This window comes from Epinephelus moara, chromosome 19 (assembly GCF_006386435.1).
Source record: "Epinephelus moara isolate mb chromosome 19, YSFRI_EMoa_1.0, whole genome shotgun sequence".
NCBI lineage: Eukaryota > Metazoa > Chordata > Actinopteri > Perciformes > Serranidae > Epinephelus > Epinephelus moara.
In genome coordinates, this window is record NC_065524.1 from 35386854 (window position 1) to 35405824 (window position 18971).

The following is an 18971-nucleotide window of genomic DNA, read 5'->3' on the forward strand; positions in this document are numbered from 1 at the left end:
TATGAAATCATGCTGCAAACAGAATTCACTGGATCGTGTCCACCACACGGCAATTCATTTAATTTGCTGATCTTTTCCAAGTATTCTGTTTTAATTATGCAAATATCTGTCTTTGATCAGACTGAAAGTTGGCAGAAATTATAAATCCAGCAGCAAACTCATTTAAAACCTTAATTAATGAAAGTCAACTGCTTATAGATTTGAATGTTTTAGTTGCAGCCATCATGCATCTGTTTCCTTTGTCATCAGTGCATGTTGGAGGGCTTTATGCTCTGTTCTCCTTGTGTACATGTATTGTATTTGTAGGATTAGTCTGTATAATTAGAGCATTGGGATGTAACTGGAGTGTTGGTCTGTTATCAAGGCTTGCGGCAGATGCCCATTTAAGCCTCCCCTCGCACACACTCACATTAAAGGCTGCTTCAGAACATGATACAGATTAGGTTTCAGACTCTCTTCTCTCTTTGTCCCTCCCCCTTATTTTTCTGCTGACCCCCACTAGCATTCCCCCTTTCCCTTCTTTCATGAATGAATTCGGGACAACTGCATACCAAGTGATGCTCTGTACAACAGATGCTGCAATGCTACATACATTAAGAAAATACACATTATTCTTACATTCTTTCATTACTTACTCTGAGCTGTACTGTGCATTACAGAAAAAAAGTGGTATTGTATTTCAATTTATGTTTTTGGTGATTCCTATTTTAGCCAAGTGGTCTTGTCTGCTTCTAGTGATTTCTCTCTGTGCATCTGTGAACAAGTTCCTCTAAGTCAGAGTAGTTTGAAAATACTAGGAAAAAATACTACAACATGGGACGTTCATAGTAAGACAATGGCAAGAATGATTCTTAGATCCAGTGTGAGTCGCTCTTGAAAGATTTAGCATCAATATACAAAACTCAATTTGCACATTTTCAGCTGGAGTTGAAGGCAAAACAACTTGTTGATGCCAAACAGACAATCCTCAAGCAACAAGCAACATACTGTTACAGAGGCACCTGGCCCAAACAGCAATATTAACGACAATTACAACTCTTACGGCCTTAATTCAAAATCTCTTCATCCACTGCCTTGACAGAGAAAAGCATTTCTGCCACACCCACTGTGGCCTTACTGTACATATCAACATGACATCATGTTAATTGCGTTAGGCCTGTTGTCTACAGGAATAAGAAAAAGGCAATAGCGAACATCAAAATGGGCCCAGAAATGCGGGACACATCACAACTGTTGATTTAGTTCACTGTGCTGACTAAAATCCTCTGTCTTCAGTCACATGATTCCCCATCGTTTTAGTCCAAAGTAGAGCAGAAATAATAATCAATTTGTTGTTTAATAGAAAATGAATGACTTACTGATTTACAGTAAAATGCGAAGATTTTCTTGCTGGTTCCACCATTTAATCTCACTGCAAATTAGACTTTTAAAAATGTAAAGATGTTGAAAATTTCCCTTGTGATTGCCGACAATTCTCAGTGACGTTCTCCATTATTCTTACCCTTTTTTTTGACTCAACTATCAATGGATTAAATGGAAAAAACATCAGAGGTTTGACTGATAATTAAATTAAGCCCTACCTTCAAGAATTTGCTGACTTCATCTTCGGTAGATGGTTAATAATGGTTTGGCTAACCGCAGCCTCTATATATCAGCATTGCCACACAACACACAACCACACACACCCCACAGTCCCCCTCTTTCTCATCTACACACTAAAGAAACACTGAGTCTCAGCACACCCCCAGACACTGACGATAAGCCCTGTGTCTCTCTCTCGAAACACATTCTTATCACTCTGTTGTCAAGTGGTGAGGCATGAGAGGTGACAGGACACTCACCCAGCTCCTCCCTCTTGTATCACTCCATCCTTCCCTCATGGCTCTCTCCAGCCTTCCCAGCTGGCTAACGTTAACACCATCAAAATGTAAAAACTGACAGCAGGACCAAAATGCCTTGGATGGTAACAGGTTTAACTGAAGTACAACACTGCGATGTTTTAGTTTTCTTGCTTATACTACAAGGAAAATGTCAATACAACATAAATTCACCACGTCACTTCTTGTTTAACTTTGTAGTAAAATGATGTAATCATGGTATAAAAACAAAAGACTCTTAAACTGAACAGTCAGGGCAGGTCACTTCATTATCCCAAAAGATTATTTTAAGTGCTGCTGAGCCCTGATTCTTGGGAAAAGGAAACGTCCTTTAACAGTCAGCACAATGTAAAATTAAATGATGGAAGAACCACACCGCCTTTACAAATACACTGTTAACATCAGATTAGCTGTGAGTTGCTCTACTAAAGCAAAATGTGAAAACACCTGTGAGTATGTCTGTGCAGGAGCGTTAAGGCCATGTGCCCCTTACATTAGGTTACCAAATGGTATTCCTTGTCAGATGGCATGACTGGCTTTATATTAGAGGGATATTAGAGTGTAATATCGATTTAAAAATAGGTGGCTGCCTGACCCATCTGGCTAATTTATCCCCATTTAAAATGTTTCACCGCTTTTTCATTGCTGATGGAAATTATTATGAATTCTGTCCTTTGAAGCTGTTGGACTTAAATGAAAGAAACACTATGCTGAATACAGTCCTGGGATAATGAATTGTATTATGTGGTTGTGATTTATAGGTTGTTTGAAGCTAGAACACAAAGGCACCATCCTGAACACAGCTGAACTCTGCTGAAAAGTTTAGTGCTCACAGGTAAACTTTTGAACTTTCTAAATGCGACTCTGGGTGATAATGTTAGTAATGTGGATTTCTCAGCAAACCAGGAACTCTGAGACATAAAACATCACTCAGAAGAGAAATTAAAAGCTTAATTAATGAAATTGGTGTGTTTTCCTGTAAGCATGAAATATACAAACAGTGCCAGATGTTTACCTCTAACTGAGCTATATGAACATAAGATGATGTATGAGATTTGTCACACGCTTACATTGCAAACTTCATAAGTTCTTCCACCTATACAACTCTTCATATAAATTAAGTAGATCTGTGAAGCAATAAAAGTTGACGAGGCTGCAAGGCACATAGAGAAGACCACGTACAAATCACAGATCGCACACACTGCCCAGCTCCTACCTATATCCAAAATCATGATAATGCAACCCACACATAAACGTTATGACCGATTCTATCACCTTTAGTCAGTATTACAGAGATGGTGCAAATTATTGTCACTGGTAATTATGTGGTAATAATAATTTATAACCACAACTTTTGATGAAACTTTAGACTGCCCTGCAAACTTCTGACTGGTATTGGTCTGTTGAAAAAATCAAACTGATATAAATGTAAAAAATGCCCGTAGATACCAAGAAATTATTTTCAAAATTATAGAAAACAAAAGCACTTAATGTTGACATTTAAGATTGTTCAGTCACAGAATGGTTGCAACTTTTGCTCGATTAAACAGCTGAAGCCATTAATCCCTAATGAAACTGACGCAAATTAATTTCCCCTCCATTGACTAATTGATTAATCAGTGAATTGTTTCAGCTCTAATCTAGGCAAACCCTTTGCAGAATGAAGGGCGGGTCAGCAACGCTGCATTTTGCCAGTCTCCTGCAGAACACCTGCTATTGTTAGCAGGGGTGGGTGTGTTATCCACAGGAGGTGCCCATGACAAACAACAAACGGACTCTGCAGGCAAATGTGTCTTTGCCCTTTACAACCAAGTTTTCAAAGTACATAAGACACAGATAGGAATCAATAATGGTGCTGGATCAAAGCACCATTGAGTATTTTAATCCACATGGTAGTCAAAATTTTGGACATGGTGCTTTCATCTGCAAGTCTCCCACCTTTAGGAGGATCTGTCAGCATCCGCGTTACCATGGAAACTAGTTCTAGCTGATCCAGCTTGGTAAGCCAATCAAGGTCAATAAAACGCTGATGTTACATATCAATTAATGAAAGATGACTGTGTTTACTTCTCTGGAAACAGCGTTTATTGTAACAGGAAAGGGCTGTTTGTTAGTTTATCTTCACTTCCTGCATTATTTCCGCGGACTCGTCTATGTTAACGTGCTTCGCCCAACGACCCAAAGCATGCTTAGCAGATACAGTAACAAAATACACAGAGGGCTGTTATGACTGGACAGTTAGCCAGATGGCCAGCTGTGACCAACATCAGGTTTAACGTTAGCAAATGCTAGGCTAACAGAGAAAACCTCCACCCATGAAAGTCACTGCCTGCCCCAGCACTGTCGGCAACCTTGTTGATTCATCATTTTTCTCTCAACTGACCCGGCTACTAGCAAAGCTAAGGTTAACCTCAAGTAACACCCGTTAATGTTAACGTTAGGTCACAGGCTGGCAGTGCAGATGCAGTGATTTAACGTTAGCAAACTGGCTAACTGTTAGTAGCAGCTGGATGGCATCGTCTTCTAATTTTTGTCGCTCTGGTCTTGTTTTACAACCCAATATCAGACACCTTCTAAACAGGTTAATATCACAGCTGAAGGTTGACATTAGCAAGCTACACCGGGTAAAAAAGACCAACTAGCCGCGCTAACGTCTATACAGTATCACTGCAGCTAGCAAGTAAGCTAACCAGTGAGAAGCTAACGTCAGCCCGCTCAGGGACATTCTTCCACACCACACATACTACACTCTGCCCTTACCTCATAGTTCAGTTTCCATCGTGAAATACCGGATAAAGTAGCTCGTTGTGTGTTTATGTAACCATATAATGTGGTATCTCCTTCCAAAATGTGCTGTTTTATCACCAAAACCCTTTCCGGTGATTCTCCCGTGGTTCCGAAATCCCGACCGACTGAGGGACAGCTGGAAAATGGGGTAACGCTTCTGACATATCGCGATACGTGATAGTTAACATACGGATGTCGACCTAACCTCGCGAGACTTTGCGAGCCGTTGGCTTGCCCCTAGCCTCAGGGACGCGGTGAAGTAAAGGGATTAGTTGCGCTCCTGCCGGCTGCTGTTGATTAGAAAAATATCACATTTTTTTTCTGTGAATATATTCATACAAATAATGAAAAAAATAAATAAAATAGAATGAAATAAAAAAAAATGAAATAAAATAAGATAAATGTAAACAGAGTTGAAAATTTGCACCACTGGGTGTGGTTTACTCACCTAGAAATAAAAAATAAAAAAAACCATGCACGTCTATCACAATGGTAAAATCTTGAAGCTAGGAAAAATACAGTAAAGCCATCCAAGGTTCAGCCTGATGCTGCTTGCTTCTAAAACACAAAAGTAAATAAAAAAATGAATAAAAAAATTTTAAAATAAATAAATAAAAATAAAATAAAATAAAATAAAATATCTCAATTTAACAAGGGAAAGAAAAGGTAAAATCCCCAGTTATATATTTATATTTAAGAAATAACCTTTATCTTAACTGAAACCAAGTAGGATCAAGATTAAGAGTAGAAACTCCTGTATGCAATTTGCCAGTATAGCCTACATCATGTAAATTTTAAAGGTAAGCCTAGAAGAATGTCATGCATCCAGAGTTTGGAACATATAAACCTAAAATGGACTGTCCTTGTTATAAATAGATAAACAAATGGAAAGCTTTCAAATAGAATATACAACTACTTCAAGATTTTAGCCTACTGATAATATAATTTAAAAAAATACAGGAAAAAGATAAAGATTAAAACAAAATAGGCCTATATGCAGACATTAAGGCTTTTGCAGACCTTTTGCGTGATCCATGTGAAGGATCACAGTGGGCCATGGTGGACACGATATAGAAACTGTGAGTGACATGATAGATTGCACATTATTCCAAATACTATAGCAAAGTGTGACTGAAAGAAATGTTGATAAATGGTGGTTACATTTGCACTCGAATCTACCTTTAGTTTTTCCGAGGCAAGTGATTTTTATTGTATGTACTGGTACTTTGAGAGTACTTTTAAGATTTGGTAGAATATAACGTCCAGTAGAAGGCGCTGTTGTGAGGAGTTTTAATTCTTCAAGCAAACATTGTGAACAACGAAGAAGAAGAAGAGGTCAGCTGACTGGAGCTTGTCAGTTTTGTCTTAACTGGAAAGCTACAACATATTCTACAGAAGGAAATAAACAACTGCTATATGAATAGATTATTGTCGAGCAGGTTTTAATATTTTGCGAACCTGCAGCTGCATAAGTTAAAGGTGTAACAGTATGAAAGGTTTATACTGCCGAGCTGGAGTGAGTGATGCTGAGCCCAAGTTCGTTATTCAGGAAACGGTGAGTTTGTGTTTCATTTTTAGGGGTTTGACTGTGCAGGTGGATACTGATGATGCTGTCTGAAGTCTGAAATTAGGAGTCATATTCAACGGCACTATACACTAAAGCCTCAGATCAGGAGAAGCAAAGGAAACTACTTTGCATGTGTGAAACTGTGGCTCCACCTGCAGACATCACTGTGCTGCTGAGATGACATTTGTCCAGCATACAGACAGCCATCAAATGCATCCATTATGTCTGCCTTACAATCTGTCTTTCTCTGCATCTAAACTATAGAGACCTTGTGTGCACCTCACGTGATTATAATGTACAATGGTTTAAAGCACTGTTTCTCTGTGTCTGTTTGCATTTGTGTCTATTTGTTTCCCTCCAGAGTCTTCCAGAGGTTTTAGGCAACCATCTGGTCAGAGTTCAGGTGAAGGCGTGTGGACTCAGCCCGCTGGACCTCAAGGTACTTCAATCAAAGATGTGACTGCTGCCTGGTTAGAAACTGATCAGATAGCAGAACTGAGAGCTTCAATTCAAGACCAAATGGAAACTTAATTCACTTATGAATTGATCATTCACTTTATATACATCTTGCAATCATGAAATTTCATACAAAGCCTTATTTACAATAAAGCATTCAGCAGTCACAAAGAGAGCCATCAAACCAGCAATAAATAGTTTAATAGAAGACTGATTCATATTTTGAGGCAGTAGCTCAATCTATAGGGACTTGGCTTGGGAACTGGAGGGTTGCCGGCTCAACTCCCTGTACGGTCCAAGCATGGAGTGTGGACTGGTAGGTGGAAAGGTGCCAGGTCACCTCCTGGGCATCGCTGAGGCGCCCTTTAGCACAGCTCTGTACCCCCAGCTGCGTGGGGTGCCTGTCCAAAGCAGCCTCGCTCTGACATCTCTCCATTAAATGCATGTGTAGGTCCTGTTTGCCCATATGTGTGTATTTTGGTCCCGTGTGTATATGACAACAGAGAGAGAGGGAAAAAAATTCTTCAGGTATCAATAAAGTATCTTTTCTTCTTCTTCTTCTTTTAAAATAAACCAAAAATGAAGATGATCCAGATGCAACTTTAAGTGCATGATTAAATATTGTAATGGTTCAAATCAATTCAAATCAAAATCTTCATCTTGTGTAGTCCACATGTAGCATGTGTCCATATACGTCCAGCTTCCAGCCGACACTGATCTGTTGTAACTTACATGTTACACCCTTACCTATGGCGTACAGCTCACAGGCTGTTTGGAACTGTGGTATTGTTTCATAGTGATAACTGATTATTCCTCCTCTCTCTGCTCATCCATCCTGTGTTCCCTCCAGCTGCTCGATGACGTGGGGATCCAGAGAGAATTAATTCCTGTTGGCAGAGAGGTGGCCGGGGTCGTCCTGCAAGGTTGCAAACACACAAACACCTACATGATTGTTGAAAATGAATACATGTGATTAGCACTGAGTGCCTCCATAGACCTTTTGTCAGCACCACTTAAATTCATTTCTGTTTTTTCCTGCAGTGGGCGATAAGGTCTCTTTCTTCCAGCCAGAGGACGAGGTTGTAGGTAGGGTTGTGTTATTTATCTGATCTACGAGCTGCCTTCTGACTCTGACAGTGGTTGTGGGTGAAATATAGAGCATGATGATAACTGTGCGGACAATGGAGAGCATGACAGGAAATAGGGTTGTTTTTTGTTGTCAGATATATTTCTAATGTCTGATAACTACTCAACAACAATGACTAGAGCTGATGTTATCATGTATTTCCTCTTCATATTATTGCATTGTGTGAAACATTTTTAATTCCAGATATTGTGATTTGCAGCTCCCGTCAAATAAAAGGATTTTACTAAAATCTGTAACATTTTTAGATCTTATTCACGTGAAACAAAAAGCCTTCTTGACTCAATAAAATACCACCTTAACTTTTTTTTAATGTTTAATATTGTAATATTTGTGGATTTGCAGCCTTCTTAATGTCCATATCCCCCTCACTGATAACATGCACTGTATATCTTAAAGCAGCTACAGTGAGTTTTTAACTGGTTTGAAAAAGTCTCAATTTAATACTGATGCTTCTGTATGACCTACAAAAGCAAATGACTTACGGCACGCAGACCGGAAGGGTTTATGTTTTCATTTTCCGAAGCAAAGTTTGGCAGTGAGTAGTATGTTAGCCACTTATAAGGAAGCAGGAGGGCATTTTTCTCAAGATAATTTTGTTTTTGACGTAATATTTCGTGATTATGGCTGTAACTAGGGAAGGATTTTCAAGAGCAAAAAAAAAGAAGCTATATGGAAGAAGCTATAAGTTAACCTCGGTCGCTCATTCAACAGATGGAGAGAATTGCTGGATTTAAAAGGATTCAAACTGATCCTAAAGTGGCTTTCTTCCTCATAGACGTGTTTAATATATCTGTTTTATTCATAAAATGTACTGCGGGATGTGCATGCTCTGCCAGAACAAGATCTTTACGACACGAGGAAGTGGTACTCATGGAAACTCTACTGCTTTTATCAACAGAGGCTGCCACAATCAAGACAAAATGAAAGCTTCTTGTCCTTGCTTTAAGCGGATTGTATTTTATTATTTTATATTATTATTGTATCCTTCTGTCACTCATCAAACTTCCCTCTCTAGGTATTTTGCCCCTGGACTCTCCCTGCTCTGGCCTCTGTGATGTCATTGACATAGATGAACACTTATTAGGTAGCATATTGTACACACATGTACACACACACACACACGTATACACACACACACACACACACACACTCACACTGTGCTTGTGCAACCAGCATAAAACACAAATTCTCACAACACAGTCAACCAGCACTGACTGACTTTTTTTCTGATTAAAGTCAGCACCTTTTCTATTTTCATCTTGTGACCAGTCAGCTCACATAAAAGGCAGTCCAGGTCACACCCCCCTTCATCTAAAAGGTCAAACTGTTCTCACTCTGCTGTAAAAGACAACAGGCACTGTGGTTTTCTGATGTGGCTGTTTCTGTCAGCCTTTCATCTGCACTGCATGTACTTAGAAATGCTACTGGTAGATTGAAAGAAGCAGAACTGTGTAGAAGCACCTTTAGTGCACAGACCGCCAGACCTGCTTCCACCTGTAGTTTTTCTGACTTCATTTGTCCTGTACAAGAAGAGAGAGAGGACATGAGTATGCTGGAGTTCAGCACTTAAACTGATTACTGACTCTGATTTTATACACATATCAATCAGCTTTCTTCAAAGCTAGAAATTCTGACATCATTAAGGCATGATGAAATCCTTGATCCAACTGATCCAATACATGTGTGTGTTTCTGTTTATGTTCTCCAGTTCAGAAGCCAGAGAAGCTCAGCTCGGTGTGTGTGGCAGGAGCACTGCGTGATGGCCTCTGTGCTTATACTGCTCTGCACACACACGCTCGCATGGCAGCAGGACACACACTCCTGGTCATGGACGGAGCCAGTGTAAGTAAAATGCAGTAGTAGTTTTTCTCCCCATGTTTTCTATCATACTCTGCATTTAAACTCTCTAATGAAGAAAAGATGTGTTGAATTCCAGTGAATCTCTGTCTACATGCAGTAATGTTCATATCTCCTCTCCCTTCTCAGTCTTTTGGCCTTATGTGCATCCAGTTGGCTTGTTACCACGGAGTGAAGGTTTTAACCACATCACACTCGCCGCAACAACACACATTCCTGGAGCAGCTTCGGCCCAGCGTAGGTACGCACAGGCCAATACGTGATGTCCGTAGTTCACACTTTCTTTCTGTGTTCTTAACAGTAATGTAAAATTTTAAACCCAATCTTCATGCAGTGTCTGTAAAATGATTTTAAATGTATTCTCTACAAAATCAAAGTATGGACCACTTCTCCTTTTGGATAATTTCATGCTTTTTTGCTCCTCTTTCACCCTATTTAAAACCTTTGCTTCTTTTTCTCATCTTCCTCTGTTCTTCTGTCCTCCCCTTCATATTTTCATCAGGTGTTCAGGATCCTTTAGTAGGTGAGATCTTTTCTTTCTGTCTTTCTGGCTTAATTGCATCCTTGCTTGTCTTCTCATTCTTGCAGTGCGTAGCCGTCTGCTCAAATCAATGAGCTGTAGGTTTTTGGTTTGTGTATCTTAAGTCTGTCTGAAGCCTTTTAATTAAGTTTTACTCCAAGATAAGACTTTATTAATTTCTCATTGGGAGACTGAAATTAAAATAAATCTCAATTTAAAACCTGCTGCCATCATGTGGATCACATCGGAATTGCAACTTCTGCAATTTAAATGAGCTTCCAGTTAGATGTTTTGTGCAGACAGGAGCAGAATTGCAAACTGGCCTTGAGACTGGTGTTTAGTCAGCAGCTTTTTAAATATTTAAATGTATTATAAGTCAAACTGATTATGAAACCATGTTGTTGTGTCTTTCTGTGTAAAGCCAAGGTTATTCCAGTTTATAACGACTCATCAGACCTGCTGGCAGTGGTTTTGGAGGAGACGGGAGGACTGGGATTGGATATAGTCATAGACTCTGGAGGTAAACACATTTTTCTGTGTCAAGTTTCTCTGTCTTATTCACACTGATGAACTGTCAGCGTGCCCTCAGCTTATAAATGGTCCTGCAGATCAACAACAACCTTCAATTCATCATTGTAACAACAGAACATTTTGCTTTGTGTGTTTGTAGTGCGTCTGCAGGAGGAAGGGTCAGAGGAAACAAAGCTCCTCCCACACAAGCATGACATCATCAGTGTGCTGGGAGTTGGGGGGCACTGGGTCACATCCCACAAAGACCTGCAGGTGAGTCAGAGCTGCATCATTACTTCATATCTGTTATTTTAGAATCTCCAGTTACAAAGACAGAACACATAATACAGGTTAAATATGTTCCTAATAAACTGAAAAAAGAACTATTTTACAAAACAAGTATTTATTATCATAATTCTGTACAGCTCAATTCAAAAGTACAGATTAAGTCTTATTTATCACTGTTCTGTGTTTTTGTATTTTCACAGTTGGATCCTCCAGATTGCAGATATTTGCACCTAAAGTCAGCCTCCATTTCTTTCCTCAACGATGAAGTGTGGACGGCTTCATCAGCTCAGCAAGGAAGATACCTCCGTATCCTTTGCACACAGTGTGTAATCTAAAACATATGCACATGATCAGGTACATCCATGCCCTCCTTAACAGCCTTGTGCCAGATATTCTGAAGGACATTGTGGAGAAGATGTCAACTGGAGTACTCAGGTAACTTATCACACAACAAACCCCTGGTAGGGTTAAAGCTGGGTCAGACAAAATCATAATGCTGAGAAATACAATGACTACAGAATGAGCCGTTTACAACTTTGGGTGAATATGTGGAAATTAAATTGGATCAAGCGCGATATCAAACATGACATACAACTTTTAAATTCAGTATTTCTGGGCAGAAATGCGCCTATGTATAAATGTCAGGCTGAATCACAAACAAGGTATTTTTGTCATCTCTTTTGTGTATTTTAAATGCATGCTGGCAAACATGGGCATGTCACATGATTTCGGGCCGTCAGATTGCAAAGAGCCCTAGTGCTGCTCTAAATATAGAAGGCATAAGAAACTGCATTTTGTGTGTCACATCTGTTTTGTCTTTTCTCTGCAAGTTATCAAATTAAAGAAGCACTCCCTGGTTTTATTTAAATGCCCCCAATTGTGTTGTGTTATGTTTCATAATTGAGTTTATAGATTTAAGACTATTAAGATCACAACTACATGCACAAAATAAGGAGTTACGGCCTGCCGTTTTAAAGATGTACAGACTGCTGTATAACTTAAATCAAATTTAATTTTCAATCTGTCTCTCCAGACCTCAGCCTGAGGAGGCGGTCCCCCTCTATGAAGCCACGGTTGCCATGGAGACTGTCCAGCGTCATCAGAAGAAAAAGGCTGTTGTTCAACTCTGACCACATTCGTCTGAGATTCACAGAAATCACTTCTTTGTGCATTTTAACTGTTTATTATAACAAGTGGTTGTTTTTACGTGCAAATTGTTTCCAGGGGGCTGAAACTGGGAAAATTGAAGCATGCATCATGTAGGGAGACATCATGTCTGAGCTAACACTGAGAAACAGACACTCATATTGACACCTGTGGTCAGAGTCTCCAGTTAATTTGACCTGCTTGACTTAAAGCTGCAGGAAGAATCAATTTCCTTATGGTTCTGAGGAAACAGTTTGAACCAACGAGCCACTGTGTTTCCTCCAAACACAGAAACCTTTGATCGACTTCTGAATATGTAAGATTTGTATGTGGCTTTCATTCCACGGGACTACAACCCACATTAAAGCCTGTCTGGTCATTGTCGCGTCATATTTCTTTGAGAATCCACAAAAGGCTTCATTTGACTCAATAAATACACAACAAAGATGGCTGCAATTCTTGCTTTTGAGGTAAATACAGCAAAGTGTTATGTTTTGCTTATAAGATCATAATATATATCACAATATAAACAATTTAAGTTGCTGTCGTAAAAAATGTTGCAGTTTTGTGCTCTGGACTTTGTAATTACTTGAATCTCAAACAAAACTCCTGAATGGAGCTGTACTGTTACTTCTAATTAGAATATAACTTATTTCCTAAAATTACAATAAAAACATTGTCACCATTTTCTGTCTCACAAGAGTCCAAAAGGTTACAAGGATAGTTTTACAGTCATATTAGCGCACTGTATATTTAACCTTTCCTTGGCTTAATAAATGGTGGTGATGAGACCCTCTCTGTCCTTCTCTGGGCCGTTTTAACAGTGCAGGCTCTTTCAGCATACCTGGAATCAGACTTTTGACCCTCTGGTTACAGGACATTAGGCAATCCTGCAGCTTTTGTCAGCTGTACTCGCTGACAAGCAGAGCAGGGACATGGAGATTGTCCAGCATCACCAGCTCAGCCAGTAACCTTGCTTCTTGTAGCAACTGGCAGGCCAGGGTACCAATCGGATGTCAGCTCACTGCGTCATCATCAGGTTGGCATGACAACAGTTCATCTGGCTGTCCCGACATGCTTCCCAGTGCCTCAAGTCAGCTTCCCAGGATGCACCTCTCCTCCTGTCGCAGTGACTTGACCACATCTAGCTGCTCCCTGACTGACTGGTCACACTGCTGGAGGAGGTGAGAGATCTAAACACACAGCACATAAAAATAATCAGGTCATGTGTTGCAGGTCAGTAGTTTGACACTGGGTGGAGTGTGTGTGTGTGTGTTGATACACACACCTTATCCAGAGCTGTGTGTGTGTCTTGTAGTAGTCGCTGACAGAGAGTCTGAGCTGTCTGGATGCTCCATGCCTCTGTTTCTTCAGACATCGTCTGCCCGAGCAACACTGCCTTCCAGTGGTGACTATGAAAAATACACACATCTAAGAAAACACTTTTGTCCATATACACCGACAAACTGACCAATTCAAAAGGACACAAAAGTAGTTTTATACGGATATACACATGAATATGTATGTGTGTCTGTGTGTGTGCACTTACTAAAGTGTTTGTGGCAGTGACAACAATCTGAGAGCCGTCATCAGCCTCCAGCTGGGACCTTCACTGGACACAGTCAGGTTACTGAGAGAAAACGAGAGAGAGAGTTCAAAGGAAAAAGCTGTAGTGATTTTATGCATCAAATTACTTGACTAGACTTATTTGAATTTTCATTACTCTCTGTGTGCAATTCAGAGATATCGCTAAGCATGTTCATTAATCCGCCAAAAAAAGAATACACTTGAAAAACTCAACAGTAATCTATCTTTCAAAAAACCATGACCGGGTTACTCGAGTTAATCCACAGACCTTGTTGTGAGCAGTTTCATGTAAGAACGTTTTTTTTCCTACTGAACTAGGAAAAACCCTAGTCAACCCCTGCACCAACTGTATCACTGCATTGATTTGGGGGTGAACTATCTCTTTAAATCTGACACAGAGATACTGCTCTTACCCTGGGCAAGACAGACATCTACTTTGAAAAATGGACTGTTCCTTTAAAACACTATAATGATAATAATAGCATCTAGTTGTACTTATTACCATGGTTTACAGAAAAGCCATATAATACACAAAAGGAACATCAACAATTCAAAAGACAGGCTTACTGAAGGAAATTGTTCTCTCTGAGAAACTTGATCTTCTGATCCAAACTCCTGTCACCTCTTAAAACGTCACAGAGGAGATCTGAGTCACAGTGAAACAGACAAGTACAAACTTCTGGTTACAGTGTCATTAACATTTCATATGACCTGAACTGTACCAAGAAAACAACAAACGGAAACAACTCCAGTATTTTTCCATTTCCTACTGTGGTTCACCTGTATCCACATAGACCACACTGTTGGGGTTGCAGGGGGCGACAAATCCATACTCTAGCATCAGGCGCTGGCTATCATGGGAGCCGTAGTTAATGAAGGCCTGCTGGTAGCGGAGTGTCCCGGATACGCTCCTGATTTCATAACATCTCGTCACGTCATTGAAACTTGCTTTGACCTGGGGAAACATATTTTTGATAAGACTGTGAATACTAAATATTACCTCTTCATCTTTGCAACTGTTTCTCTACTTGGGAGACAGAGTAGGTCACCCATCCTGCAGTGAATGCTTTAACATTTAGTTAAATGTGTAGGTGTGACCACAGTTTTACATGTACCTGCACGTCAGGGCGGTGATTGAGCAGGTCCAGGAAGGGAGCTAAAGCATGAACATCCTGTCCAAACAGGAAGTTGTTGGATGGGTGGGACATGAAGACAGAGCGCGTGTTGACGCTACACCACGCCCACCTGGAGGAGGAGGGGAATGACTTAATCACCTGACAGACCAATAGTTGCAGTCCCCTTTAGTCTGGAAACATTTTCATTGCCATAAACTATAGTGGTGAATTGTTCACTCAGTGATTTATAATTAAATAGGTTACAAATATACACCAAAATAAATAAAGTTCCACTGAGAAAATGTTGAACTGGATTGTGTGCATATGTACCTCAACGCTTCATATGTCAACACCTCCTCCACGGGCTGATTCAGGAGTGGCTGCAGGGATCTGGATCAAGAATAAATCAATTACAGCTTGGTTCGATATTGGCATTGCTGACATAAAGAAGACTGATGGGGTCTCTTCTTTCTTTTTGTGTAGAGATGTATATTAAAAGCACCAGGTTTATACTTAAATATTGACAAAACGGAAGAAATGTTGCAAAATAACATAGAAGTATCATCTAATTGTAAATGTTCAGTGAGCAACACAGTCTTGTATTCTGTAAGAAATGTTACGCAATGTGCAAGTAAACTCTGCCCTGCTAATTCCAATCTGTGCACACCCTTGCACATAACCAGAATAACTGGCTACTGTGTGCTGTGTGCTGGACTCACCTGAAAAAGTCTTGATTAACGGAGTGGATTTCTCGCACCGCCTCCCTCTGCTCTAAAGCCCGTCTCCGCACACTGGTTGGCAGAACGGCCATGACATCATCGGTGAAATAGGCAGGGCAGGTATAAGTGGCGGGCAGCACATCGATGTAGGGGAACCAATCAGAGGCCTCACCTCGGTGCCGCTCACACACCAGGAAGACACAGAGCGCCAGCAGGGGAGAGAGGCGGGGCTTCCAGCTGGGGAGACAAAGTTAATGACCATTTGGGTCAATCCCAGTGGCCCCTCTTATCTGCTTCGTACCAAATATTATTAAATCTACATGTTCCTTACTCTTTAACTTACTATTTTACCTTACTCTTTCTATTTCTATTCCAATATTTAAATTGTTTTGCTTGTATATGAATGTGTGTGTGTCTCTACCACTTGATATACTGCCCCAAGTAGCTGTCCAGAACAGTTGAGGTTGTGAGGAGACAGGACTCTGGTAGAGAAATGACCAGCTGTCCAGGCTGACAGAAAAACAGACACAGACAAACAGAAATATTGTAACACTCAAAAATGTAGATAAAAAAGAATGAATGAAAAAACAATCAGACAGAAGAGCACCAAATTTTTTATGTACTTAGTTGACTTGATTATTTTTAATCACTGGATTTTTAGTATGTTCAGTTTTTAATACATTATTGTGCCTAAAACGATCCAGTTATCATGCAAATAGTTATAGATGCATATACGTGGACCTGCACACCTAAGAAAAAGGTGTGTCATGGGATGTTTTTGACAGCAATAAAAATATAGAATGACGCCAACCTTATTATTAAAAGGAGAAATGTATTAATACTGGAATTTTCTTATGACAGACACTGAAGTAATCACTAGCTATACAAACTGTAAGTTATCACTGTGTGGTAGTTTATTCAGTGAGATGCACTGATGTCTGTGAACAGACTTACCTTTATGGTCTTGAGAGCTTGCAGCCCTCTGCCTGTGTCTGGATTATGAGAAGCAACAAACACACACACACACGTTAAAATCTGTACTTCAATCCATATATCAGATTATTACACACAGGCATAGTGTTCTCTACTTTGGAGTACAGTAGGACACCAGAATCATACCATTGAAGAAGGCTGGCTGCAGCAGCGTTGAGGTAAATCCCCGTCTGTGAAGAAATTTCATCAGCCTGACATACTGCGGCTGGTGACACAGAGAGACTGAGGAAACAGAGAAAAACAGGCTGGTGATGGGAGAGACCAGAAGAGAGACCTGTCTGTGTTGAAAAATCTCTAATCAGTGAAACATAAAAAAAACAGCAACAAAAAAAAAAGCAGTAAATTTGGTTTGTACCTGACTGGGCGGCACTATCTTGTTTCTGCCTCCTCTTCCTCGCAGCTCGTCCAGACCGATGGCTGTGAAGCCTCATGGTCCTACCTGGATAAAACACACAAACACATGTGACCTCCAGCTGGTAAACCATTCACAAAGTGTTCACAACATCACTGCAATATCTGGAGACTTTCAGAGGTTGTGGAGTGAAAATGAATGCCCTCACATGTTTATCACCTGATCACTATCGACATCTATAAATATCACTGAAGCAAAGATCCTCTCTTGTACCCTACTTACACTCATTTGTTTACAAATAAATACATGCTTTCTTCATTTACACTCAGTTGGCAGTTTATTTGGTACGTAAAACTAATGCCGTGTAATACAACAATGCTGTAACAAATCCTATAGGTCTACCTTTATGAAGGAGTGTTTTACAGAGGGGTTGAATCAGCTTTATTGGCTATTTCTGAGCCTGTATTTTGTGGAGCAGGTAAATGATGTTGCATCATACTACCAGCTATTTTTACTGTATATCATATCCAGCAGGGTTGGAGGGCAGGGTTGCTGCATTAGGGACTGTTCACTATTAATCAGAGGAGACGGGGTGGTGCAAAAAGGTGGAGGCATGTCAAATATTTTTTAAAGTCTAGGAGGGGCTTACGTTTTGTTTTGTTTTGTTTTTTGGTTTAGGGGAGGGGCATACAACTTTAAATTTTTATTTATTTTACCACCAATTTGTCAAGAAAACATGCTTGCGTGAGTTTGGGAGGCATGTTTTCTTTAAAAATTGCCCAAATTACACTACCCATCACAACCAAAAACTGTAAAAACTGAAATTATCGTATGATTTTCAGATTTCTGACAGTCCTTGAAAACATTATGTGGGATGAACACTTTCATCAGAAAAAAACCCCATAATCAAATCTAAGCTTAAAATTGTGATATTTCATCAACATAATTTTATTCTACATGTCTCATTTAAAAATTTGAACTAACCAGCATGCACAACAAGAGTGAAAAACCAAGGCTTGTCTCAACTCCAGGATTTCATCTTCAACTTTTAACTTTCAAATAGGGTTACAACGGTTTGAGATTTCCACGGTACAATCTCAGAAAATCAGAGAATGCTTTAACATTCTCTAAACATATTGTGGTTTCGCCGTGTCACAGTATAATACCTTTACATGAATGAAAACAGAAGGGTAATTGTTGGTTGAGCAAACATTTTATAACTAAAACTGAAATCTGAAAGCATTTTGTTAATGGAACTATGTGTAAAAAGTCTCCCCTTAGAGAATAACTAAAATAAGGAGGAGAGTCAACGTTCAGTTGCTTTTTTTGGTCAATATCGGAGATATGCAGATGTACACAGTATGAAAACCGTCAACTTTACATTATATATAAAACTGGTACATTGCTGCAACCTGTCTTTCAAACATCAGACGGTAAATTTTTAAGATCTAACAACTAATTTATTGTGGAGGTGGGTCTTGTATTTTCCCAAGTTACTCAGGGAGGCTCAAGGAAAAATATTTGTAGCTTTAAACAACAACATAAACAACAACAACAACAAAAAAAAAAACGAAGTCACATCCCAGTCACCCCTCTCCTCTGACAGGTAAAGAACACTCCCTTAGTTGTTAATAACCTGGTAACTGAGTGTATCCTCCTTTCAGTGTACTTCTGCTAACCAAAACATAAGTACACATACATATAGCTGGATCTTAAAATTCAAAGCAACTAAATAACTACTGCATATATAGACAATTTGTAATGAACATGCCAAACCACTGTTATGGTGTTGCATTAAAAAGACACTAGCCAAACATCACCATCATGCTTTAGTAGTAGTGTAATAACCAAACCCTGTCTCTCTGTACATTTATCAACAAAGTTAAACTTTAGCTACATACATTACACACATATATACACAGAGTTAAACACCAAATACAATACCTAGATATAATTCTCATCTGTTTTCTCAATCCTGCCCGGCAGCTCCTTGTGTAGCGCTAGTTTCTACACTCATGTGGTTTCCATGTTTTTCCGGGTATGCGCACTG

General features: G+C 39.7%; 3 protein-coding genes across 9 annotated transcripts in view; 1 reads left to right on the forward strand and 2 right to left on the reverse strand.

Moving 5' to 3' along the window:
* Positions 1 to 4796, reverse strand: part of itsn1 (intersectin 1 (SH3 domain protein)) — a 50809-nt gene extending 46013 nt beyond the window's left edge. For 5 of the 6 annotated variants that reach the window (XM_050070461.1, XM_050070462.1, XM_050070459.1 and 2 more), the window contains exon 1: positions 4638 to 4796. The gene's annotated coding sequence lies outside the window, so the exon portion shown is untranslated. Of the gene's footprint in view, positions 1 to 1580; positions 1718 to 4637 lie in introns of those variants that run through there. The other variant, XM_050070460.1, reaches the window with a different exon arrangement.
* Positions 4797 to 5978: 1182 nt separating this feature from the next.
* cryzl1 (crystallin, zeta (quinone reductase)-like 1) lies at positions 5979 to 12602 on the forward strand. Of its 2 annotated transcripts, XM_050070616.1 has the most exons (13): positions 5979 to 6219; positions 6593 to 6670; positions 7538 to 7610; positions 7729 to 7773; positions 8850 to 8918; positions 9543 to 9676; positions 9821 to 9932; positions 10194 to 10214; positions 10633 to 10731; positions 10882 to 10994; positions 11210 to 11315; positions 11399 to 11444; positions 12043 to 12602. In XM_050070616.1, the coding sequence occupies exons 1-13, from the start codon at positions 6154 to 6156 to the stop codon at positions 12137 to 12139; spliced, it is 1059 nt and encodes a 352-aa protein (XP_049926573.1). In that variant the 5' UTR covers positions 5979 to 6153; the 3' UTR covers positions 12140 to 12602. The 2 variants fall into 2 exon arrangements, with proteins under 2 accessions (XP_049926573.1, XP_049926574.1); XM_050070617.1 differs by lacking the exon at positions 10194 to 10214.
* Positions 12603 to 12739: 137 nt separating this feature from the next.
* On the reverse strand, positions 12740 to 18962 carry setd4 (SET domain containing 4). Its single transcript, XM_050070615.1, has 13 exons — positions 18866 to 18962; positions 16925 to 17008; positions 16696 to 16791; positions 16531 to 16568; positions 15998 to 16086; positions 15577 to 15813; positions 15188 to 15247; positions 14858 to 14987; positions 14523 to 14697; positions 14310 to 14388; positions 13705 to 13785; positions 13444 to 13567; positions 12740 to 13348 (listed from the first exon to the last, which is right to left on the reverse strand). Exons 2-13 carry the CDS (start codon positions 16998 to 17000, stop codon positions 13250 to 13252), a joined length of 1284 nt encoding a protein of 427 aa, XP_049926572.1. The 5' UTR covers positions 17001 to 17008; positions 18866 to 18962; the 3' UTR covers positions 12740 to 13249.
* Between the last annotated feature and the right edge of the window lie 9 nt (positions 18963 to 18971).